Source organism: Lutjanus erythropterus, chromosome 8 (assembly GCF_056507025.1).
Source record: "Lutjanus erythropterus isolate fLutEry1 chromosome 8, fLutEry1.hap2, whole genome shotgun sequence".
Classification (NCBI taxonomy): domain Eukaryota; kingdom Metazoa; phylum Chordata; class Actinopteri; order Lutjaniformes; family Lutjanidae; genus Lutjanus; species Lutjanus erythropterus.
Genome location: NC_139324.1, coordinates 27,663,111 through 27,689,023, shown reverse-complemented (window position 1 = coordinate 27,689,023; position 25,913 = coordinate 27,663,111). Strand labels below are relative to the sequence as shown.

Genomic DNA, 25,913 nt, shown 5'->3' with positions numbered 1-25,913 from the left:
TGAAGCAGTTACAGCATCAGCCTGCTACTCTTGTTATTTAGTCGCCTCAAATGAGGCTTAAAGTTCACACAGTTTCTCCTGATTGTCCCTCGCAGCCATTAGTCCAACATCAACCCAGCCCGTGGGAAGAGCAACAACAAGCTAACGCCAAATACAACAGGATAACCTAGAAAAGAAACACTGAAATAACCTAAAACATGGAAAAAAAAGTCACAGCTTTCAAGTCAGATCACAGACAGCTGGTGGTGTTATAGATCCATCGTTGAGTTTGAACAGCTGCCGTCCGACCCTTGTTGTCCAGTGGACAAAAATCCACACACGTCCTGTCCTCTGAGGCTGGAGGATGATGAGGTGATCTGTGCTCGTTCTTTGACATAGTGTCAATTAATTTGGAGTCAGAAAATGTTCAATAAATGTTCAGTAAACAGCCTCTCACTAAAAAATAAAATACATCAGGTCTGCTTATGTCCAATAACGGATATGAAAGTAACATCAGCGACTGTCTGACCAATGAGAATTTGATTGGACAAGAAAATAATGATCAACCAACTGACCTACTGACGAGATGGTGTCAGGCCTAAGTATTACTTATTTGACAGCAGCGAGAGTATCGACACGTGCAGGTTATATCAAGACCGCCCTCAGTCAGCTGATAGACTTGCAGCAGGAAAGAAAAGACGCTCTTCCTGACTGAACATTTTCCAAACACCATCACACTGGCATGAACAGTGTGCTTGAACTTGACTTGTGTGTTATCATGAAAACTGGAACATTTGTGAATCCTGAGCTTCTTTCCAGGGAACTGTTGTTGTGCAACCTTGAGTTTAAGTCATGACATAAGAGGTTTAACGTGAAACCAGGAGACGGCGTTCTCCAGGGATAAACTGGTGTCACGTCCCTCCTGCAGAGCCTCACATGTCTTCAGAATCCAGGCCAAGATGCACTTCTGCTGCTCTGGCTGACTCGAGATCTGTAGCCTATTTAGGTACCGTACTGCAGCCAACTGTAACTGTACTTTGCACTTTTCCTTTCATGTCTCCAGACCAGCAGAGCGCTCTGGGGAAGACGTCGACATAATTCTGGCACGTCTGAAAAATGTGAAGGCGTTCGAGAGATTCCACCTCAGTTTGCTGCAGCAGATTTGTCTGTGTGGATTCTACGAGTGCTTGGAGAAAGGCATCACCTGTAAGTCAAAACACGGACTCTCAAACTGTCATACTGTAAAACAAAGAGTATAGAAGGATGTTAATTAACATGTTGATTTTTTTTATCCTGTGTTTTTTAGTGTACCGCCAAGGAGACATTGGCACCAGCTGGTATGCCGTCCTCTCTGGTTCACTGGATGTCAAAGTTTCAGAGACGTCAAGTTATCAGGTACAACTTTCAAGCGGAAATAATGGGGTTAAACCAAACTTAGAGGGACGTACAAGTCAGAGTGGCACTCTTCTTTTGAGCATGTGAGCATATCACACTGATTTGTCTCAGATTTGGGCCTAAATCAGGAAAGTCTAAAGGCCTTTGCACACCAGTCACACAAGTAAATGGCACATATCTTTTTTCCTTTTTTTTTTTATAATATAAAACAGAGTTCTGTGAAATGTGTGAAACAAGTGATGCACCATGTTGATTCGAGCATCTGAGCTCAGTACCTTTAAGGTATGGATTGAAATAACCCAGTGCCAAAGAGAGTTGAAACCTCTCCGGTCAAATGAGACCTGCAATCAATCTCATCGGTACCCAGAACTAGAAAAAAATGACCATTTACGTGGAGCACCATCTCTGTTTCTTGCAGGATGCTGTCACGATATGCACACTGGGGACTGGCACAGCATTCGGGGAGTCGATCCTGGACAACACTCCCCGACATGCCACCATTGTCACTCGGGAATTCAGCGAGCTCCTACGCATTGAACAGAGGGAGTTCAGGTCCCTGTGGGAGGTGAGTGCCTCTGTCTGCTCCATCTGTACTTTTATCAGCCCACAGAAATGCTCCAGTTTGTGACACATCTCCGAGATTAACTCAAGGTAGGTGCTTGAATCAAGAGATCTGAAAAGGTTACCAGAAAAAAACACGTCAAAGCAGCTTTGTGTCAGATGACTAAGATTAGAGACATTACATAAACACATTTCTTCAAACAGAAATGCCAAGGATGCATTTGCTTTTAGGAATGAAACACCCCTGGTTATAGATAAAAGAAATTCTGCTAGCAAAATAATGAAGTGGAAATGATTCAGTGTGTTTATAAAACTGTTTTATTACTATTTTAAGTTTAAAAAGTGACTCTTTTTACATTGGTACAAGTCATGGACTGCAGATACAAAAGTGTTTATGCATTTTCCAGATTCACTGTATAACAAACATACCATAGCACAAAATAGCATAAAATCAGTGTGCCATAAAAAGAAATGTTACAGTTAACATGTTCTCATGTTCCACATGTTGAAACTATTCATAAAGTCAATGTAACAGTGGCTCATAGGTGTGCTCCGGTATTAAACAATCAGCATTACACCTCTGAATTTTTATTATTTCACCATTTTGCAGCACCAATGTCCATGTGCTGAGCTGTGGAGCTTCCAGTAATAATCAGATAACATTAAATATTACACACATTTTTTTATATTATTATTATATTTATAGTGACAAAAGAGGCACCGGATCCAGTCGCATAGGTAGACAGAGATCCTCCAGCACAAATTAAGCGTCTGCAACCTTTTCCTCTGAGACTATTTCTTTTTTTCACATTTTTACAATTTGAGGATGTAACAATCACTTTAGACCTACAACAGTGATAAATGACAATTAAAGCCACATGTTGCTGACCCTGAGCTAGGCTAAAAAAAAAACCTTTGTCCTTTGGGAGATGATTCAAATCGGTCATGTCCCCCAAGATGGAGAAAGATATTTCCAGTAATAGACCCAAGACCCAAGATTTTTTTTTAAAGACCTCCAGTCACCACCGTCTTATCTTAAAACAAGACGCACGTGTTTGAACGTACCAGCCTCCAGTGAACAGTGGAGAGAGACGGGGTGAATCGGTTTTTATAGTGGTTCAGTCTCTCAGGTGTAATATGCTTTATGTATAAATTTCTATTTGCAGAGCTTATTCTTTAGGGGAAATTCTCTGTGAGCGCTCATTATTTTTGTTCCAGTGTTCATTTGTGATCCTAATCTCAGGATTTCCCATTTCTCCTCTAATGCTGTTGTATTAACCCAGAAATATTCAGATATTAAATTGAATATATGTGATATATGTTTGTTCTTTGAGAAATAAATACAGCTGAGTGGGTCGCTTAAAGGCAGCGTGTCCATTTATCCTGTATTTATGACCTACTGAGGGGGCTGCTTTAAGCCGGGGAACAGCCACCTGTTTTAGCTTGTCGGTATTGAAACGTTGAATGTGAAAACTGTGACGAATTGAGCTCGGAGCGAGCCAAAGCGTGGGTGGCATATAGGCAAAGTGTCCTGTGGATTAGTGGGGGTTGGATGGTGAAGTTATTGTCTTGTTGGCCCCCTGCAGGTACAACATGAGCTGTCAACTTTTTATGCTGTAACCTTCTGCACCCACGTGTGTGAGAGAGCATTAGTGATTCATCAGGGTGCTGAAGGTTTACGCCTTTTGACCACTAGATGGAAGTGCAGTGCTGTGGAGGAGCAGATTGTTTCTGCTTCTGTGTGTTTACTGATGTCTTTATTGTATACACTAAAGACTGAACAACTATAACATGAAAGTATGTCTTGCTATGTGAGGGCAAATACTGTAAATATTTGTAAAAATAGAGTATAGATTGATTTTAACAAGATACTAAAGAGATACAGTATTGTTTATGGTCCTGATGCACCTCGTCTCTCCATCCTGCATGTCAGTTGGTCGATGTCACTCTGTGCAGAGGCCCCTCTCCTCTCTCAGCTCCCTCTCTGCAGGAGAGAGGCAGCAATGGGCTGGTTTGCTCAGAGAGACGGCCCATTTCCTCCGGCACAGGAGGGCACAAGGGGCTGTTAAATTATGGGCGTGTGTGTGTCTGTGTCAGCGTACCGGCCAGCAGCAGTGTGACTGGATACTTAACCCGGTCTGGATGTGCGCTGAGGATCACGTGGAACTGCTACTATAGGCTGCACATCTCACCCCTGCCCTGGAGCGACCTCCTCGGTAAGGTTTGCTTCAGATGAGATTTTATGGCTTCTGATTGATGACTGATTGTCCTTAAACCTCTCCGGCTTTGGTTGATTTGCAATGATGTAGTTTTGGTAGAGATAACAGATATCATGGGACTGCTTTCACTGCAATTTTATTCCTGCAGTCTAGGTATAAAGAATCAAAAACCCTCTTCATATCAGTCTGTTTTTTAAACAATTAAGTTGACAGCATTGGATAAATAATTTCTGACCTTGTGTCAACCTTTCCAGGTCACTAGCTTGAAGGAGCTAGCTTTGATTTTTGCTACTTCACTTTGGATATTTGAGCGTCCCTGTGCAGAAGTTTGACCCTAGAAGGTTGTTTTCTGCAGACAAGTATCAGGGTCAGACACTAGGAAAAAGAAGACAAATCTTTCTTTTGCATTTTGAGAGTAAAGTCAAAATGTCCTGAATATGTTTGAAATATCGAGAATAATGTGGAACTTTCAGTATTTGTGGTGGGTATAAGAAAAAATAATTCAGGGGAATTTTTTTGTTATTTTGCATTTTGAGAATGAATTTGAAATGGTAAGTCTACTTATTCTCAGTGCAAAATAATAAAAAAAGAAGTATGTTCTCAAAATGCAAAAAATTAAAAGATCTTTCTTCTATAATTGAGGTGAAATATATAACAACTTAGCATTAAAAAAAAACTACAGTGCAAACTGAAAGTACTGGACAGAATTGTGTCCCCCCCGCCTCATCCTCCTAAGCCTAGACTCGAAGCTCAGGCAGGTTGGCTGCAGGCTGCAGGGACATTGACCTCCAAGCTGATTCCAGAAAGTAATATAAACAGAACTTATCTGTGGGAGTATAATTGAGCCCTCAGCCTACACAAGCAAAAGACATTATACGCTGACAATGACAAGTGACGATGACACTTACACTAAGTTGATCAGCTGTTTATAACTGTCAGCTGTCTGTCGTAAAGTTAAGCCAGTTCAACCAATTATTAATGATTTCTTATGACTCATAAACAAACACTGATTTATTCAGTGAACATTTAGCATGAATTTTAGTTCTATTTCAAATGGATAAACAGAAGATGGACAGTGTGGCCAAAACAAAAATAGATTCTGACATATCATGGTCGTTCTATGATTTATCACAGTATGTATATTACAGATTTGTCCTTAATTCTGACTTTAAGATATGCACACATGAGTATTTTGTGACATAACAACTTATTTGGAAACCATACAATGAAAACTGGCCTCTAAATGAAGTAGTAGACGTATTGTGTGTAACAGTTCAACATATTCAACAATATTTACATACTCATTGATTCTGGACTTTTCAAGGAGGAATGGGTAGATGTCATTTTGACATTTTTAGAGGTAACTGGTGGAAAAAAAAACATGTCAGACATAAATGATTATTTCAAGAATATTTTTGTTGTATATTTTTGTCTTGAAATGTGTGATGGACATCTTTAATATTTCCTTTTGAAATTATAAGAGGGCTCTAGACTCTTCTCTTCTGTGTTTCCTTGAGGCCGGTTGCACCAACTCTTACTCTGGTCTTAAGCTAAGTCGGTCTTAACTTGGCATTTGAACTCCAACCTAATAGTTATTCCAGTTGTACCATCTAACCTTAAGCCTTCTTCTTGCTAAGACCTGGTATAAATCTTATGCCCAGTCAGGAGCAGGCGTAAGGTTAAAAACCCAGGTGATTATTACAGATATACAGCCTCTACTCACAGATGTCTTCCATTCTGTGCCATGAATGCTGAAAGAGACGAGCTATTCAACAGAACTGTGTGGAAAATTAAAGCAATACAGGTGGGAAATTACTCATATTCAGTCAGACATAACATCAGGCATGAGAATTAAATACCATTTGCAGAATTGACAGCTCTTCACAAAGTTCATTAAGTTTCTCCTTACTCAACAACTTTCAAAATTGCACTATGCTTTAAGGGAGTCTGGGGATATTGTGGTTGCTAGTTCAATGGTGAAATCAGTTGAAACTATGTGCTCACTGACATCTATTTTATTATATCATCTATTTTATCTGAACTGCCATTTATGTCATGTTTTATTTATCTCCAAATCGCCGGTTTCTTAAGACAAGCAGGGGACAGTGGAATATTGTTAATACTGTTGCTAGGCAACAGCCATGGTCTTGTGGGCATCCACGTTTCTAAAACTGGGGGCCGGTTTCACAAGGATAGACTTTGACTATGGCTTCGATATAGCAGATTGTCAGACTTCTGACTGAGTGACAACATCCAACTTCGCAGCTCCATTTACCCCAGCAGAAAATATGTCTTGGAGGAACTAAACAGTTACAGTGAAGAGCGTAACAATATTAAAGCAAATCCGATATGGAAAAAAAAATTGCATTGAAGATGTTAAAAAAGATATATAGACCCAAAGAAATCACTGCTCTCACCATAGCAATGTTAGCAAACTGCAAATTATGAGCCATGTTTTCTTTTTTTGTTGTTGGGTGCCACTGATCAGTTGATGGCAATGACTGTTACCATGGTAACATGGTATCTTTTGTGACATGGTCTAAGACTAATCTAAGAGAAAAATTAAGACTAGTTTAACACTACAGAAGACTAGGCTTATGTCTGGTTGGTGCAACTGACACAAAGTCAGTTCTAAATACTGGTCTTGACTCAGACCGACTTAGCAGTCAGGACCAGGCTTAGTAAAGACCAGTTGGTGCAACCCACCCCTCTTTTTGTTAACAAACTCTGTTTATTCTGCAGAGAGAAAATACTCGAGACCCAGCTTTTTTTGTGAACACCTCTGCACTTTATTGACTGCAAAAAATATATATATATATGTAAAAAAGAAAAAATCTGATGCATCCTATGCACTCCATGCATTGCCTCTTGCACTGCCTGTAGGCACCTACATCCTATCAGACTCAAACTTTGCTTCATGGCTCATACTCATTATGTTCTCTCCTGGCTTTATCCTTGCTGTGTCGTATCAGCTCTCAGATGTACATCACCTTGGATGAAAGTGTCTGCTAAATGAAACTGTAAATTGTCTGTGCCCTCAGTTGTGTTTCCAGGTGTACTTCACCCCAAAAACCCATGACAGCCACTTGCAGCATTAGCATCAATACATGGATTCTCTGTTGTTGGATGTGCTGAGCTGGCGTTGCCTCGCAGGTCAGGCGAGCTGTGACTGAAGGGCCACCGTTTCAAAATTCACATCGGCTTGTTGACGGATAATCATTTTACTCGCTCCCAGTATTTTATAGTTTCGCCAAATTGTTCTGCTTGGCTATGGTGCTCATCTGTTCTTCCCAGCAGTGCCGCAATGCAGAAAAATTGCTGATGTAGGATCTTGTTACTGGTGGCATCAGACATCAGACTTTGCCTGCCAGCTCTGATGTACTTTTGGGACAAAAAGCCTTCAACTTCCCTGAGTGTCTTCCTGACTGTTCAAATAAACAAACTTCAGCTACTTCACACAGGCTTTATCTGAACTGAAATACCTTTTTTGTGGTGCATGAAAAACCTGAAGCTGCATGAGTTGAGGATTCTTACTGCTCACAGCACCGAAGTCCTGGGTAGCATTGATTGATGCCAGTTGATGTGGGGAGACAGCAAAGCAGTGATGCTGAGGTAAAGTTACTACCTACCCTGCTTCACGCCGAGGAGAAAGCCCTGAAACAAAATTATACTCCTCCTCCTCCTCCTCCTCATCCTCCTCCCCACACTGTTCTGTCCTCCTGCAGAACGCCTGTGGCTAAGCAGTCTTATAAAACTGTTCTGGAGTGAGCCCAGCATTGCCCTAATGAACCAATGGATGGTATTACTTATTCATGACTGTCCATGTCAATTATTCAGTGTATTTTGGTTCTTTCTCCTAAAATCTTTATGGGCTTATTCTGTAAATTAGCGGCTATGTAGAGAAAGCTAATGCTTGTTTACGCCAATCTTACCTGTTCCTCATTTGCCTTAAAGGGATAGTTCAGGTTTTCTGAAGTGGGGCCATATGAGGTACTTATCTGTATTCAGTGTATTATTTACACTCATTTTCACCCCTTTACGTTGCTGCCAGAAAGCCTTCTCCAACAGGAAACTGCCATATAAGCTGAATAGTGGTCTATCCAAAGCAACCAGACTCTACTGGCGAAAACTGTAATTCTACCTAAATCAGTTTGTTTGTTTGTGTTACTGCAGCAAGGTCTCAGTCCCAATTTCTGATACACCGACAAACTGTCACTGCCCCTCGGTGACTCATACAGACACGGACGGTACCCGTTTGCATCTGTGTAAGATCCCTCTGGCAGTTGACGTAGTGTAAAGAGGGAGAAAGTCCAAATGTGGAGGGGGTGGGGTGGGTGTTCGACTCAGAGAAACTCAGGACTTCCACCCAGGGGACCGATGTTCATGTTGTGTGTGAAACCAAAACGTTATTAAAAGTTGTTGGGCACATAGCGATATGACTTCTATCACGTGACTTTCGCATCGCAAGTTGTTTCAGTGACATATGACTTATGTTCCTCACAGGATTTTCATTCATGTTGTTATGGTGACCCCAAACAGTCATATGATAGACCTTGTGCATAAATCTAACCAAACTGTTGCATTTTCACAGTGTTAATCACATGTTAAAAACAGCTGTCTGACTGCATGAGATACTGCAGCCACAGGGTACCTTCTGCCTTGGTATCAGCTGCCCAGGGGCGGTGACAAATCATCGACATGTGACTATGTGGTCATTGTGTGACTTCAATGATTTATATGGTCAGTTAAGATTCACTGAAGTGACACAGTAACACAAACTAACCAACTGAGGCAGCAGTAGACCAGCTACTCCAAAGGTAAACTTAATGTTTTTTCCAGTGGAGTCTTGTTGGTTTGGGAAAGTGATATTTGGCTTATATCGCTGGAAAAGGCCATCTGATGGTAAACGTGTGGTACCGTCCCTTTAATGTTTCTTGCATGTGACAGCGGTGCATGCAAAACTACACATGTCAGTCTCACTGCATGTATGAATGCCTACGAGTGCCACTCATGCATGCAACTTTTTGATATTTATCTTCTCCCGCTGCTGACGGCCACAGTCTCTGTGAACGAGCAGCCGCGTGCTGTTTGTTTAACAGAGTAGACATGAGCCGAGCTCAGCACACACGGGCATGCTGACCCAAGCTTAGATGGCCTGATCATCAATTTGCTCTCCCCTTTGTTTCCTGCTTCCGATGGGCTCTGTGATTGAAACAACACGGTTGTGATTTTTGCCTTCATGGTTGTAAGACAGCTCTCTTACAGCCTGCACGTGGCCTGAACAGACCTGCTTTCATTATCCGGAAGCTCTGACATTCTGGATTCAGTGGGACAAATTAGACATCATAGGCTTTATAAGCATGTGTACTGGAACACTGTGTTATGAATGCTTTCAGTTGTATGTATTTTGCATGCATGTTTGAGCTCGAGGCGTATCTGTCGGGTGCTGAGCAGAGAGAGTGGGTGGGTGGGTGGGGGGGTGATTGGTGTGTCACTATCATCAGTCCATATAAGAAGCCTGGTGGGCAGCCAGCGGAGAAAGCTGATGAACAGGAAGTGGCAGGGACGCAGTGTGCCCTCTGGTGTCTGAGGATTGGGTGGAGGGGGGTTGGAAAAACGAGGCCACATGGATCCTCTTGTGGTTCAGCATCCGAGTAGCGTGCCACATCCAGAGCCAAAGTCGCTCCAAGTGTACGGCGGAAATGTGCACTGAAAGAGCAGGAAGATTATATCAAAACATTTGTGTTGTGTATTTCCTTATCTCTGCTCACAGAGTTGTTACATCATCGAACGCCCACAATCTGAACTCCAACCTGGACAATAAAACAGGACTCATGACAGCTGGCTTTGTTACAAATTATTATTATCAGTTCAGTTTTTTCTTCTTAATTCAGTCCACAACATGTTTAGTTGTGACAGTTTTTACAGAGGTTACTTAAGAATTTAGGTTTAGGTTAAATGGACGGCTTGGGGTTGTTCGAGGTCACTATCATCAGGAAGCAGCAGGTTACTGATGTACTGCTGTGGACAGAGTCAGCAGCAAAAGTATCAGTTCAAGTGTGCGCTATATTTAGAATATTTTGGCCCATTCATGCCATTTACACTGGGGACATTTCCACACCACTTTTTGAAATGGATGATTTTGCCCCCATCACTTTCTAAAAGCATTGTTTGATTTGGCTGAACTTGACTCATGAACTCTTGTAAAGTCTAATGTTAAAGGAGAAATATGTAATATATTTACTGTAATAAAACATAAAATGACCATGACATGTCATCAGAATTCAGAGTCATCAAAGTTGAAGCGCTCGCTTCTCTGATATCAGCGCCGCAGCTGCGGTGCCGCCCTGTGAAATTTCTATTCTGGCCCAGAATAACTGTTTTTGTTTGCCTATTTCATGTTAATTAGAGTTCAAAATGAATTCTGAATGTTTGTTGAATAAGTTAATGTCTGTTTTATGAGTTGTAAGAAATCAATAAACTTGTAGAAGAAGTAGATGTTTCTAACAGTTAAGACTGAGCAGTATGTTAACGGAGTCTGGCAGGCAGTAACGCAGGCACACACTTCATATAAAGTGCAGAGTGTGTATTTTCAGAGCAGCGGGCTTTTGTTTTCAGGATAACAGGCTTAACTTTACATTAACCGTCGACTGAGAATTATAAACAGCTGATCAACTTACAGCGTAGGACTTGTCATAGCTTGTTATTATCAAATTAGGATGCTGTGTGTGTCCTGTGCTCCTGCAGTGCTCCTGCAGCCTGCAGTGCTTCCTCGAGCCTGGGGAGGGAAACAACTCGCTTCAACCATAGATCGTATATTAAATAAGGATTTCTACATATTTAATATACCGTCTGAGGCTCCATCTCGCTATTTGAACTGCAATACACCAAGCGTCTTCCACCTGTGCACCAGTGCAGATAAATACCTCATACAACCCCACTTCAGATAATCTCAACTATCCCTTTAAATTGAATCAATAAGATAGAAAGATCAGGGATGAAAGTTCACCAACTGTGAAGTCACAAAACACCAGCACACTTCCGTAGTGCAGAATAACGTGTCCAGGGCTTATTCAGTCAACACACAAACCAGATTCCTTCCAGATTCTGTCTTCCATATCATCACCTCGAATGTGTTTGTCTTTTTGCTGAGCTGAAGCTGTATCTTCAAGTCAAACACACAGCTGAACTGAATTCAAACAAAAAAAAGTAAATCAATTTTAAATTTCAAATCAAATTTGTTAGCAGCATGGGGAGGAAAGAAGGAAAATGGAGTATGTTCTCTGTCCAGTGCCTCCGTCTGCTCTGTCCATCATAATGACATTCAAAATACATTATGCATTTGCCTCATCTTAAATTTGTGCCTGTTCAGTACAAGCGCTTATTCCATCAAATTCAGGATGACCAGTGACAAATACAAAAGAAGGCGTTGTTTCCTTTAACGTGGTTTTACTGGAATTGCAGCAGCTGAGCTCTTTTGTTTGTTCCATCAGTCGGGAGTGTAAACTGCAGGGAGTACGATTTGACATGGTGGTCTCCTGTCCAGCTCCGTCTCACTGTTTCTGAGTTACATCCTCACTTTTTATACTGTCATATTTTCTGAATGCAATAAATGAGGAAATAACAAAAGAAATAAAGCTATAAGAAGTGAGCATCAAATGGCATGTTTAGGGTCATGTCTTTTATATTTTCACGATACTCCTCATTAAACACGTGGTATGACTGTTTGTCACTTCTGGAAAGGCTTGAACAAAACCAATTAAATATTAAATCTGTTCAAATTTACTTTTCAATTAATGAGCATTGTATGAGCCATGACTATTTTCCATTATTAAATTCATTACCTTTATCAAGACTGTCGTCCACAAATTACCAGCAAATGAAATGAACTGATGAAACAGTTTGTTTGACTTATAAGTGAGTGTGATTAATTATTATTTTTTAAATGACTTTTATTCTCTAAGATGAGGCAAGATACAATAAAATATACTTAATTGTCCCACAGAGAAATTTGTTTTAGACTCCAAGCAGCTGCATTACCAACGACATATGCAGAAAACATAGATCACACAGACATACTCTTGCAAAAACACGCTTAAATTCACATGTTGACTGTGCAGCGGTAGTTCTTTAAGGGCAGTAGTTTCAAATAATAAAACTGGTTTATACTAATAAGCTTGTCTTTTTTTTTTGACAAATTGATGATTTGCCATCATTTTCTAAGCTCTGGTTTTAACTGTTTATGATGCAGGATGACACCGTTCAGCAGAGAGTGACATCGCCACCCCGTGACGCTTTGGTGACCTCTATTGGAGGTCAGGACGCCCAGGTTGGGAACTAGTGCATTAGACAGCACTTAGTTTGATATATTTTACTTTAAAACTTACAGGGAAACTATCTTTCCTCACAAATGATGCATAGATTCCTACATAAATAATTCCTCTCAGTCATCGCCCACAACCCACCAGAACTGTGTGGCAGCTTCTGCATCTGGAGAGACCTTATTTAACTTTAAATTATGTTGCACCAAACTTTGAAACTGGCTTAAAATGAAGAAAGATTCAATTTAAACCTTTCTTTAAACTTTAGTTTTCACTCTAAACCTATATTAAATTTACTGCTGCACCAAACTCTGAACTCCAATTTAAAATGTTTTATTCTTCTATTATTTGGTCATAGAAGTTTTGCTCTATTGAGCTCTCAAACTCGCTCGCAAACAGTTTAGATAGCAAACATTGCAGCCTAATGTTTTGTTAACTTTTAGCTAGCTAGCAAGCACTTTAACATATTGCTGAGGAATAGAGATCAACCAAAAGTTTCTCCCCTCTTTTACTCTGTCACTCGGCCTGAGCAGCACTGGAAATCATTATAATATTTAAATTTACATTTTATTTTTGATTCATTTATTAGAAGAGCAGCGTCTCCACTGATCGAACTCTATAGTTTTGGTTTAAACCTACTTTTGCTAAACTTAAATTAAATCTTAAATTAATCCTGGTGCAATCTAGTCTCAATGTTGGAAGATCTACTGTATATATTTATAAGCTCTTGATAATGTTATTAACGTCTTGGTTTGGAAAACGTTTAGGGAGCTCAATGCAGCTGTCTTGTGGCTTTGATAAGTAACAAGGTCAAAGATAAGACACCATCTGGTCTGTGTCCTTGAGAGGAAGGAGCTCACTGTTCTGAACGGGACACTGGATGTTACTGTCTGTACGTTTGGACTGGAGGCACAAAGGAAAATTCACCAGTGTAACTAAATTGCGCCAGAGAAAAATGTCTCCCCGTGGAGTTGTAAGTTGATGAAAGCAGCAGGGACGTTTTTGCAATCAGTTTTTAGACTTCTGATTATTGGTCCTCACATCCTGCGAGACGGACCAGATTGTAGCTCTTCCTTTGTCAAGGTGGCCGAGCTGAAAATGAGCAACTACTCCTTATTGTGTGTGTGTGTGTGTGTGTGTGTGTGTGTAGGTTAGCTAAGGCTTGTGATAGATAGAGGGAGAGAGAGAGAGAGGGAGAGATGGAGCATGCTCTCCTGTGTGCTCAGTGACTGGAGTTGAGTAATCACCTAGCAACTGCTGCTCAGAAGAAGTCAGCAGCTGACTGGCACTCTGCTGGGCTGACACAGTCTGCTCACTCTGCTCTCAGAGCGGCGTGCGGGCTGCTGCTGCGGTGACGGAGCTTCTGGATCATGTTGGACCATGCTCTGGGACTTACTTGTTTGGAGTGTGTGCTAACACCTGGATTAAGAGGGTGTGGAGGACCTCGCAGTCGTTAACAACAACACTAGACCGCATGGGACGCTGGTAACCTCGTTAGGTAATCTTTGGCAAACTTTTGAACAGTCCGGCATGTTTGTTGCATGAGAAACACTGTGTAACGTTTGGGAAAAGTGAAAAAATGCTGGATAGGCATTTGTTCAGAGGTGCTCTGGCTGATGTTGCAGAACTATCTAGAAATTCAAGAATTTGCAACCCAAATTTAAGTAAAATTTTATGCTCACCAGAAGAGAATACTAGAGATTTACTAGAATATACAGTGTATCCTAAGTGTTCCTGTTTGGAGGAAGTGTGAGGAAGTGAAGTGAAACTCTTGGGGGGGTTTTCCCCCAATTGTTTTCCCAAGTGGCCTGAAGTGTGCCTGTAAGAGTTTAGAACAATCAGAGAATGCTTTGAGAACATTTTGCACTATATAGGTTACGTAATCTGGGGTGAATTATTCAAAATATAGCTGTGCATTCATGCACATTGATGCCCACAATGCAATAACGTGCTGAAGCGTGAAAGACAGAGGTGGAGCTTGAATGCACTGAGATGACTTGGTTAATATCTTCACTGATCTGCCGTTATGACACAGATAAGACTGCACTTATCGGTGGACTCTTTAAAGCATAGCAACCAGATCAGACAGAGATATGGGCCAAATATTCAGCCGTTTTTTTCACTCCCTGGTGACAAGTCTTCAAACTGTTTTTATACACAAGGTGTGTGAGGGAGAAAAATGAAACATTATCAGTAGAAGACAAGGTTAAAGGATTTGTGAGAGCTCTCCTGCTGCTGTGAGCAGTGAAGTCAGTGCATGAGAGCAAATAAGCTCTAACAGCTGACCGAGCTTCACAGGAGGAATACAGAGCGGCACATCTGGTATTCCAGACATCTCTAACCCCCTTTTTATGTGAGGATGAACGCTCGATCATACCCTTAACACACTCAGGTGACTCTGAGATGTCTGTGTACTCTACGTCTACCTGTTTATTAGTCAAGTATATCAGACATTATTTATTTAAACTGTTTGAACTGGGGATGTTAATGACTAATCATTAATCACAGTTAAGAATTTAACCAATAATTAATCGATAGTCTAGAAAAGGCAGCAATTGCTCCCCATTTGATATTGTTTTGGGTGGCAGAGTCATTTGTTGAATCGGGAAAAAAAATGAGAAAAATATCTATTTACTTAATTCGTAATGATTAATCAAATAATCGATTGTTAGCATTTTCTGAGAAAATTAAGTGGTAAAGGAAAATGCACAAAATCTGCAACCCCTATGTTTCGTTTTGTCTTTTCAAAATTATGATCAAATGTCATGAGCATAGTGGATGTTATTTATTGACCTGCATGGAAGAATTATTAGACACTGGGCCCCTGGACAGATGTGCAAAAGGCCCCATCATCAGACTTTATGGTTGTTTTTTTGGGGTTTTTTTGGTAGTTGCTTTACATCTATTTACATTTATTTAGAGTCTCTTTTATGGATGGTAATGATTAATCGATTATGTAATCGGCATTAAGAATTCAACAGATTAAAACGGTATTAATTGATAAATAATTGCTACTAAATGCTACTAATCGCACTTCATTTGACATCGTTTTGCCTGGTGGAGCCATTTTTATGAATAAAGAAACCTGAACATAAAATGAGAAAAAAAATGAAAAAGTTTGAAAGTGTTGTTTTGTATCTCATTATTATTGATTGGTAGCATTTAGTTTAAGGAAAATGCACAACATTTGCAGCTCAGTCTCTTTGTAGTTATGCATCTCTCTGTAGTTTTGTGTCTCTTTGTGGTCATTTTGTGTCTTCTCATGCTTATTATTTGTCTCTGTAGTCAGATTGTATTATGAATGACATTTACAGGTGAAGCCCCCAAGGCTCCTGACCCTTTGGGCCCTTGGGTCCATGCCCAGATTATCCATGGTTACCTGTAATTATAGAGCCAAATATGTCCGGTGTTTGTAAATATTGGTATTTTTGTCTGCCACAAAATGGTTCTCCTTAGAGTGACTGACGCTTTTCAACTATTACTACAATAATCACGTACAGTTCAGTGTATCTTTCTAATGCCAGTTGCACAGCTATTTTGACAGCTGTGGCATTTCGTGGTCGGCAGTTTGAGTACTTAGAACTTAAGAAAGATCTTGTGCTTTTTCCAAAGGTTGATGGAATTTAATCTACAAGTAATTCTTTAGTTCTTGTTGTGTATCTGTTTGTTTCCAGATATTTTCTTCTTGTCAGTTTTGAGCCACATTCTTTCTTGGTTCTCCCACTTGAGAGATGCTTCGACTACAGATGAATGAAATGTGTTGATAAAGACGTGTTTCTTTTGTCAGTGATGGATTTTATTTCAGGTTGAAGCACAAAGCAGAAACCTGAAGTCAAAGACTTCAGATCAGATGAAAGTTCGTTTTTATTCCTGGAGTCTTGATGTGATGAGACTTAGACTCCTACACATCTACCTGCCCTCTTAAAAATAAAGATGTCACCTAGAACCATAAAAGGTTCTTCTGTTTGTCCTCACAGGAGAACTCTTTTTGGTTCCTGGTAGAACCATTTATAAAAGTTCCACTTGGAACCCTCCTAGGTGGTTCTACTTAGAGCCCAACAGAAAGGTTTATACCTAAAACCATGTGTGAAAGTTTAATCCAGAATCTGCTATAAGCAGTTCTACTGGGAACCCCTCTATGGTGCAATGCTTCCATCCAGAACCCTCTCTGGGGGTTCTATCCAGAACATTTCCTCCTTCCTCAGATGCTAACAAGCACTCTTCCAGGGGGTTCAACCGATGACCTTTTTATACTTTATCAAAAGCCCACCTTAAGGGTTCTATCGAGAACTCTTTTATATTATGATACAAAGAACCATAAATGATATCATTGGTTTGTCCCCATAGGAGAACCCTTTTTGGTTCCCAGTAGAACATTTTATTAATGTTCCACTTGGAACCCTTTTAGAGCATTTTACCTTGATCTCAACTTGAAGACTTATACCTAGAACTGTCTGTGAAAGGTTTCACCGAGAATCCCCAATGAGAGGTTCTACAAGAAACCCTTCTATGGTATAGTGGTTCCACCTAGAACCCATTCTGCAGTTTCTATCAAGAATTCAAGGGGTTCTACCAAGTACCCTTTTATATTCCATGGGTTTTTATATAGAAACCACTGAGCTGGTTCTACTCTACTCTTCTGATCTCAACTTGAAGACTCATACCTAGAACCATCTGTGAAAGGTATCACCTAGAGTCCCTAATGAGAAGTTCTTTAGAGAACCCTTCTATGGTGTAATGTTTCCAGCCAGAACACTCTTTGTGGATTCTATTAAAAGCTTTTCCACCTTCATCAGGTGCTGATGAGAACTCATCCATGGGCTCTACCAAGAACCCATTTAAATTATGATTCATAGAACCATAAAGGGTTCCTCAACTTGGCCCCACAGGAGAACTTTTTTCAATGCTTCCACCCAGAACCCTCTCTGGGGGTTTTGTCAAGAACCTTTCCACCTTCCTTGGGACTCATCCAAAGTCTTCTACTAAGGCTCCTTTTATATTCCAATGGTTTTTATCTAGAACCCAACTAGTTGACTCTACCAAGAACTCTTTGTTGGGGACACAAAGAACCCTTGATGAACTGGTTCTTTGGATGACAAGGGTTCCTCATGGACCACTTGTTCTTACAAAGATCCTTTGATGAGACCCCTATTCTAAAAGGGGCTCTTCAGAAGAAAATGGTTCTGGATAGAAAAGGAAGAACCCTTGTTTTTTTCGAGTGTAAAATCAGAATTGTACCACGTCAAACATCATAATTCTTATTCTGAAAGTGTTTGTAAAAATGACACAATAATTCATAAGAGATAGACTTGAATCAGACGCTGTGAGCTCTCTGACTAAACCACGTCTGCTGTCTGGATGTCAAATCGTGGCCCCGTCAAACAGGCCTAAAGGTTTACCCATGATGGAGACGTTGCGCGTAGGCAGGAACATTAATACAACAGTAGATGTTCTCTGCAGAACCGGCTGTGAGTCCCGGTGGAGTTTGTGCCTCATGACTATTGACTGTCCATTTGTCAGTGAATGCTGATGTGTAGTGATCCTAAAAAGCACATCTTCCCTCTACGACTGGACATAATAGATGATGAGAACATCTCTGCCAGTATTATGGTTATAAAGTGACAGACTACAGGGAAGTATAGCAGCACAAATCACACCCAGCGGTTGTTTTATTGTGACGTGAGGTGTTGTCAGCGATTGTTGTCATGAATTTTTGAATTTGCACTTGAAGGGAACATGGCACGCACATTTTGTTCAGGATTTCCTAATTAGCAAAGCTTATAAATCTTTAAGTTGGGACGCCAGAAATGCCTTTTATGTATTTATCCAAACATTTGGTCAGAATTTCGAGTGTATCTGCAGTTTTAATCCCTCTAGTTGATGTGTGAAATGATTTAATGCTTCAATAATTTTCTGGGATTAAAGGGCCAATGTGTGAATAATCAGACTGATCCATTTACAGCAGACAACTTCTTCGCTTTAACTCATCATTATGGAGTAAATATTGATTTCACTGTGTAATGGCTATAGAGTTATGACACCATCAGGGTTTAGACTGGTTCATAATAAGTCTTGCTTTTATCTGGCTGCCACTGGGCACCATTTTTTCCTCTAAATGTTTTCTAGCACTATGCCCACCTCCAACCTGAAGCCAACCCCTGCTGTAGGTTATTTGTTTGCATGAAGAAATAGGCTAACCTTAGTTCAACATATTCACATGTGGTGTGCATTATTTCAGTAGCTTTCACATTGCCTCTTCAGAGAACATGCTTCTTTCTTCTCCAAAGTGGTGTTGATCATTTCTTCATGGAGCTAAGCTATGGGTGTTGTTTTTCCAACAGCAGTACAAACAATAATACCACCTTAAAACAATAAGGAGTGGTTTGAAAAGTTGTCTATTTCGACTTTGAAGGAATCGTTTGACATTTTTGGAAATTCATTTACTCACTTTCTTGCTAAGAGTTAGTTGAGACGATAGGTACCACACTCATGTCTGTATGTTAAATATGAAGCTATTGCTAGATGCTGGTTAGCTTAGCTTAGCTTAAAGGCTGGAAACAGGGGAAAGCAATCAGCCTGGGTCTGTCTGGATGTTATTAACTAGATATAAAGTTTTAAGTAGTTAGTTAGCTCTATAAAGACCAGTAGGAAGAATATATTTTTGGACAGAGCCCTGGTAGCTGCTTCTACATGCTAAGTTAAGCTAACCGGCTGGCCATGGCTGCACTGTGCTGGAGCTGGTCGCAGCGATTCTACATAGTGCTTGTGATTTCACCTGCAGCGCCGCCGTGCGTCCCAGAAGCAGTTTGCTGCTCTGCAAATACTGCACACACTGAGTATGTATGCAGAGAAGATTGAGCGGGCAGGAAGTCAGACACAGAAATGGCATAAAAAAGCTGGTCAGTTTAAAAAAAACAAAAGATCCCATGCAGACTCGTGTTCACAAAAACAGACAAAAAAAGAAATTTAATTATGTAGCCTACCTATCCAAGAGATGAGCACAAAAAGCAAAACAACAGTTCCAAGCTGCAGAGTTTTCACAGAACACAAACAAAGGCAGGAATATGGACAGACTGGTAACTGCAGATAATTGGAGGACTGCAATTATTCTAATTAAACTGCTGATTAATTTTCAATTGATCCATTAATCATTTGGGCATTCAAATGCCTGTCCCAGTTTCCTGAAGCCCACAACGACATGTTCAAGTGTCTTGTTTTTGTCTGTCCAACAACCCAAAACCTGCAAAATATTCAACATAGACAGAAACAAGCAGCACACCCTCACAACTGAGAAGCTTAGATTGAAAAATTAGTCTAAGGATGGATTGATTGATTGTCGATAAATTTTCTGGTCAATCGGATTAATGGTTTCAGCTCTGATACAGTAATGTACAGACAAAATGAAAAAAGAGGGCTGGTGACGGAGGTCGCAAAAACAAAGCTCCTCCTGGAAACAAATGCATTGTGTGTCGTAGGAGTCAGAGACGTCATTACTAACAAAATAGAAACTGAGTGCTTTTTACACACCTGTCAATGCTCGTAATCCTCCTGTAAAACAACACCCCCGCCCTGCGAGCAGGATACAACCCCTCAGGGAGCGCGGCTTTATCGGCTCAGAGGGGCTGAGTTCATTTGTTCATGTGCTGCTCAGTTTAAGTGTTCCTCCCTAATCCCAAATCCTTTAATTGTCAACAAAGACAGATAAGATTGTTGAAGTGACTTCAGTTCTGTCGCTTCGATTAACTGTGAATAATTAAATCTGTTGTTTGCACCTGTACCAAATCCCCCTAACAAAGGACACGTTTTCATAATCTGAGCGTGGTTTTTGTTCGCTGACTTTAATCTATGCTGTTTAGTATCTTAATGAGCGGCATGTCAATCTTCATTTTTGAGTGGATACGTGGAAATGCTTTTTAAAAAAAACTGCTCCTTAATTGAGGGAAAAGGCTGTGCGCCCCTAAAGGGTTGCTAAAGTGATTAACTGACTCCAGAGGGTCGAATTGAATTTAAAACATGACCTCTGAGAGTGCATTAACATCCAGGAACAAATGCTCCAGCTTTCGTTCAGTCTCCTCTGACCAGAAGATAGGAGGTCGGTCACTAATGTTCCTCAATCAGCTTTTTATTGACTTATAACGTAGTTGCTTTGGCACATAATCAGTTTTTGTTTGTCTTCTACCACAGATTAGTCTACAAACATCAGTCTGCTTGACAAATTGTTTAAAAACTGAGTTTGGGGTGGAAAATATACTGAAATTCTAAGAATCAGCTCGTATTCGAGTGATGTTTTATGTGGTAGGGAGACTTTTATACAATTAAGTGTTCGTTTTTCAAAAGATGCAGCACAGTCAAAGGTTTATTGTTAAAAACTACAGTAAAGTACTGGAAAAATAGCCTGCAAGTTGCGATAAGTGATACCACAGTAAAGTTACTGTAGAACTATCTACTTTGTCATTTTTAAATAAACTGATTTACATCAAACATATTATAAGATATTGTAATATTTCTCAAAATACCTTGCAAATTGACAGTGACATACTGCACACAGCTTCTACAGGAAGACACTGTTGAAAATACAGTGTAATACTGTAAACATTACCCTATATACCCTGTGAACAGATATCCAAACAGACAGCTTGAGTGAAGGAATAAATTCATTAGATTTAGGTGGTGATCAAGATGTTGAATTTCCAGCATTGTGTTTTTCTTGCCGTTAGAAAACTGCTCCACCTCGGTAGATGTTCCACTTCGACCCGAGATCTTGCCTCGCAGTGAAAGATGCAATAATTTTTTCAGGGCTCATGGTTGGATTGACCTCTTTGCGCATCAGTGTCATGAACAAAAACATGACATTTACAAGAGTGCATTGGTGCGCTGTGATGTTACATAACATGTGCGATGCTGCAGGACACGGTGATGGTATACGACATGTACAACTGTACTGTCGTGCTCTGTTTGCTCTGTGGCTCTCCGCATTTTGAACAACAATAAGGTTTAAATGCTTTATGATAAATCAGTCTAACAATCTAAGTGCGTGATGGGGAGGAAGAAACGGAGAAAAGGACGAAGAGGACTAGAAACTGAAATTGAGGATCAAGCTTGACTCAAAGTTGTGTTTAATGTATTATTCAAATGACAAATGAATACAAAAGGGCAGTCACCCCTCTCTGTGATCATTAATCATTGAACCCTACTTACTTTTGCATGTTTGGAATAATGAGGATGAAATATCAACAAAATTCTCATCGACTTTGTTCTTTGTCCTCACAGCCTGGAGACAAGTGATGTCAGAGGAGTTGGTGTATTATTTATTTATTTATTTTGTATTTAATAGACGTCACATTAATGAAAGACAGAGAGGAAATGTTTGAGGGAACCGAGGACGTTTCAATTCAACAGTATGAATCAAACACCCCTCGGACACATTTCATCCCCTCCTCTACAACACACTGGATGTTTGTATCTTGTGGTGATCCGAGTACTTTTACTCAAGTTCAAGTTTGAGGTATTTGTATTTGACTCTGAGAATGTTATATGCAACTTTACACTTCGACTCCACTACATTTCTGAAGGAAATAATGTGATTTTTAGTTCACTACATTTATCTGATAGCTGGAATTACTCGTGACATGTCAGATTTAGATTTTACTTGAAAAAACATGATGATCTGATCAAATGTGGGGAATTATGACAATTAAACAAGTGGTTCCAAATTAGAGAAATGTTTAAAAAAAAAGTCTGTTCTTCACTGGACCAAACACTAACTTCACAACAGTAAAATGCTTCTCATATGCATCAGTTTTAATAATCTAACAGTGTCATACACGCCAGATTGATGTTATTGTTATGCAATGCATATTATTGCAATAGCTTAAAATGCACCGCTTGAGTGCTTTTTTTCTTCTGTCTTATTTCAAAAGTAGTGTTGGTCATTTCTTGTATACAGGCGCCTCTTGAGCCCCGCCCCTTTTTGCTGTGTGCTCCAATAACAGTTGAGCAAACGTGGCACCTCGGTCAACTTTCTCCTTTCCTGTAAAAGTGACATATAGAATTACATCTTACATTATGCTAAGTAACTAGCTAGCTAGAGACTGATAAAGATTAACTTGCTGGTTAGCAAGCATTTTGCTAACATTAGCCGACTTTAGATGTGACTATATGTCACTTTTACGGGTCCTCCTCAGAATTTTGTTTTCTTTTCAACATGGAAGAACTGAGCATGTAGAATATCTAAGTACAAGAGACAGGAAAGAAGAAATTTGACCGAAATACCAGACTGGATCAACTGTCACTAGAGCGCAGAGGGCAAAGGGGCGGGACTTAGGAAGGGTCAACTGGAAACGCAAGAGGGAGAGTTGAAAAGTTGTCTCGCTGCTTTTGTCTTAATGATGCTACAGTCCTCTAATGATTGTTATATCATGTACTGCAACCACATTACCACTGCATGGTGATGTGCTTTTTTTTTTTAGTGTGGTTTATATAACGTATGTCCGTAAAATTGATATTTGCTATGACTGATTTGTTTATGTATTTTCTTACTTTTACAGAAATATCATCAGTGCATGGCTGGACTGCTCGTTCCACCCTATGGTGTGATGGAAAGTGGTTGTAGTGCTGACAGTAAGTAGCCCTCAGCTTTCTGTTTATCTGTTTCTGTTCTGTTTTACACAAAAGTTTGTCAGGCGTTGCATCGACTTTCACATGGTACAGGCTGTCGTCGATTCGAAAGCATTCTTTGAGCATTGATTTGAATTTGATTGTTACAGGATCTTCAAAACATCAGCAGCACAGTGCAGGTGCTCCCAGATGTTTAAATGTTGCAGTGTGCACACATGGTTTGGTAGGATGTTTTAAAAAGTGTGTTCAGTGGTATATAATCAGAAACAGGCGCAGTAATGCATTGGGTTTACATTCTGCAGCTTTCATATTAGTTACTCAAGATACAAAGGTTCAGATAAGAAAAGTTCTATTGAAATCATGATATGCAGATTGTCTCCAGTCAAAGACTTTATCAAGAACTTCTGTTTACTGTAACTGGTTTCACTTTACTTTATAAATATTCCAGAAGTAACTCTTTTCCTTGTTTATATAATGGGGTCAGACATTTTTTAGGCGGTGTAATATAACATAAATTCTTACTTTGTACAATACGTAATAACATTTTTGTCTGCTTAACTCCATTAACTGTCCCAACCTCCTTTGTCCTCTTGCATTGTGATAAAAGCTCATACTTTTATTGATGCATTTCTGTTGCAAGTTAACTCAATATTGACTTTGCTTTGCTCAAACAGAGCACTTAACTTGTTTCAAAGTCATGTACCATAAAAATGATGAACAGCAGTGTGCCGTGAGAAAATCCAGAGAGCCTGTCCACTCACTGCCAGTGCGTTCACTGTATATTGTCATGCATTTTTTAAAGAGCTCATAAATGATGGACATATTTTAAAGAAAATGTTTCTTTATTTTGTGTTACAAACGTAAAAGTTTTTAAAAACCTTACACTCTCGAACTCACCATATGATTCTGATGTGTCTGCCGTAGCCTTTTGAGCTGCGTTGAAAAGTTGATGTGTTTGCTTTAGTATTCATCACTGTTATATACAGTATACAGTGCAGTACTTAGGGGATTTCCAGTATGCACTGAATGCATGAATACACCAAGACAGAATCATACAAGCATCAAGCAGCTGGAGGCTGATGCACTCTCCGGTACAGTACATCCACGGCAGCTTAGTGCTTCTGTAACTGTAGCGGTGAAGTTGAATGAATTAAACATGTTTTAAATAGTTTTTCTTAGTTACAACAACACTGTGCTTTTGCTGCACTTCAGTGCGAACAGCTCTTAAAGTCAGAATTGTTTGATTCACTCATGTCATGCATTTACTACCACTTTACCTGTGCGCCTTTTAAAGCATGAACATATCTGGGTCACACTTTGTTTTACAGTAATAAGTCGTAACATGCCGTACTTTGCGGTGAATACAAATTCTGAGGTCTTTGCCAGTTTAAACGCATAAAATGAGACAACTGTATCGCTTTTGAGCTGTTGAGAGCCCAAATCCCCTGGCCAGTCAAGTGAACAATTATACTATGTCTTTGCCAATTACATAGATAAAAAAAAAAGAAAAAAAGAAATAGAGGTTGATGAGTGTCCTTTCAGTCTGCCACAGTCTAAGTGGAAGAATGACTCCTGTAGTGCCTGGAGGTGACATATTCTGACATATACAAGTACAGATGATGTATTTCTGACATCTGTTACTTTTCAAGACGCTATTTTGCTGTTGGCGTTGTAGTAAATGAATTACATCACAAACTTTACCCTGCATGTGAATGATATTAGTTTTTTTCAGTTTGGCTTCTGTACTTTTATAGAGCTTGTTGTTTTTTTTTTTTAATTATTAAAGATTTATAAGTTGTAAGCATTTTCAACTATCAGTTGAGGAAAATGCACAGAATTCACAACCATAAAAGGAAATCAAGCCTGCTTACAGTTTTCCTTTAATTTATCACCTGTTGAATTCTATCACAAAACATAATTGTGGTTGATAATAGCACAATAACATCTGATTTAATGCGATGAAGACATGACGCCATCATTTTGTGTATAAATATGTCATTTATCACAGCTTTAAATAGCTGGAAAAGCTTGAAAATGCATCTCGAAAATGCTTGAAAAGTGTTTTAACATTTCACTTTGAAAAAGGAGCAGAAAAAGTCTCAGGGACCCCCTGTGCAGTTCTGTTGTAGTTTGTCCTTAATTACCCCCTAATAAGTTCTATGAAGGTCTAATAAAGAATATATAATTTCTAGTTTTTGTCTAACGATTTGTAACATCTGTACAATAAAGTGTGACCCCTATTTATTTTTCATAGTGATTCAATAAAATGAGACACTTTTCTGTGACATTCTCAAAGTAGATAAAGTCCTTTACTAACAAATTAAATTTTAGATTTTTGTAACTAATGTTGACTCTTGGATCCTTCTCTCACATGCATACTGTACACTGCACTCATATTGTAGTGATTAAATTGTTGTGACACTTGAATGAGTGGTGTGTTGACACATGGACCAGAATGGCTGCATCACAAGTAAAATGATGGACAGCTGTGTTAAAGCTGGCGTAGGCACTTTATTTTTGGCAAAGTTCCAAAATAACCTGAAGTAATTCAAGTGGTCTGATAGAAAACTGGACTCCTGCTCCTCCTCCTGGCTCTTTTCGCTCTCTGAAACTTTGGCCAATCGCACGTTGGCAGGATAGTTGGTCGTTGAGTCTCATTCACAGATCGTCAGATACTTACATCTTGGGAATTAATCTTTGAGCCACCAATTCAAAGCGTTGGTAATTCTGACGACCTGGGAATAAAGAGTCAGTAATCAACAATCTCTCTCTAGAATCGCTTACTGAACCTTTAATTTCCCTAAAAAGCAATAAAGAAGCA

General features: G+C 39.7%; 1 protein-coding gene across 4 annotated transcripts in view; it reads left to right on the top strand.

Annotated features, from left to right (window-relative positions):
* The window catches only part of rapgef4a (Rap guanine nucleotide exchange factor 4a), a 56,928-nt gene that overhangs the window by 8,905 nt on the left and 22,110 nt on the right, over positions 1-25,913 (top strand). For 2 of the 4 annotated variants that reach the window (XM_084725140.1, XM_084725139.1), the window contains exons 2-5: positions 1,043-1,185; positions 1,286-1,374; positions 1,793-1,939; positions 23,023-23,095. In XM_084725140.1, coding sequence (XP_084581266.1) covers positions 1,043-1,185; positions 1,286-1,374; positions 1,793-1,939; positions 23,023-23,095 — 452 coding nt within the window. Of the gene's footprint in view, positions 1-1,042; positions 1,186-1,285; positions 1,375-1,792; positions 1,940-4,037; positions 4,152-13,747; positions 13,974-23,022; positions 23,096-25,913 lie in introns of those variants that run through there. The other 2 variants (XM_084725143.1, XM_084725142.1) reach the window with 2 other exon arrangements.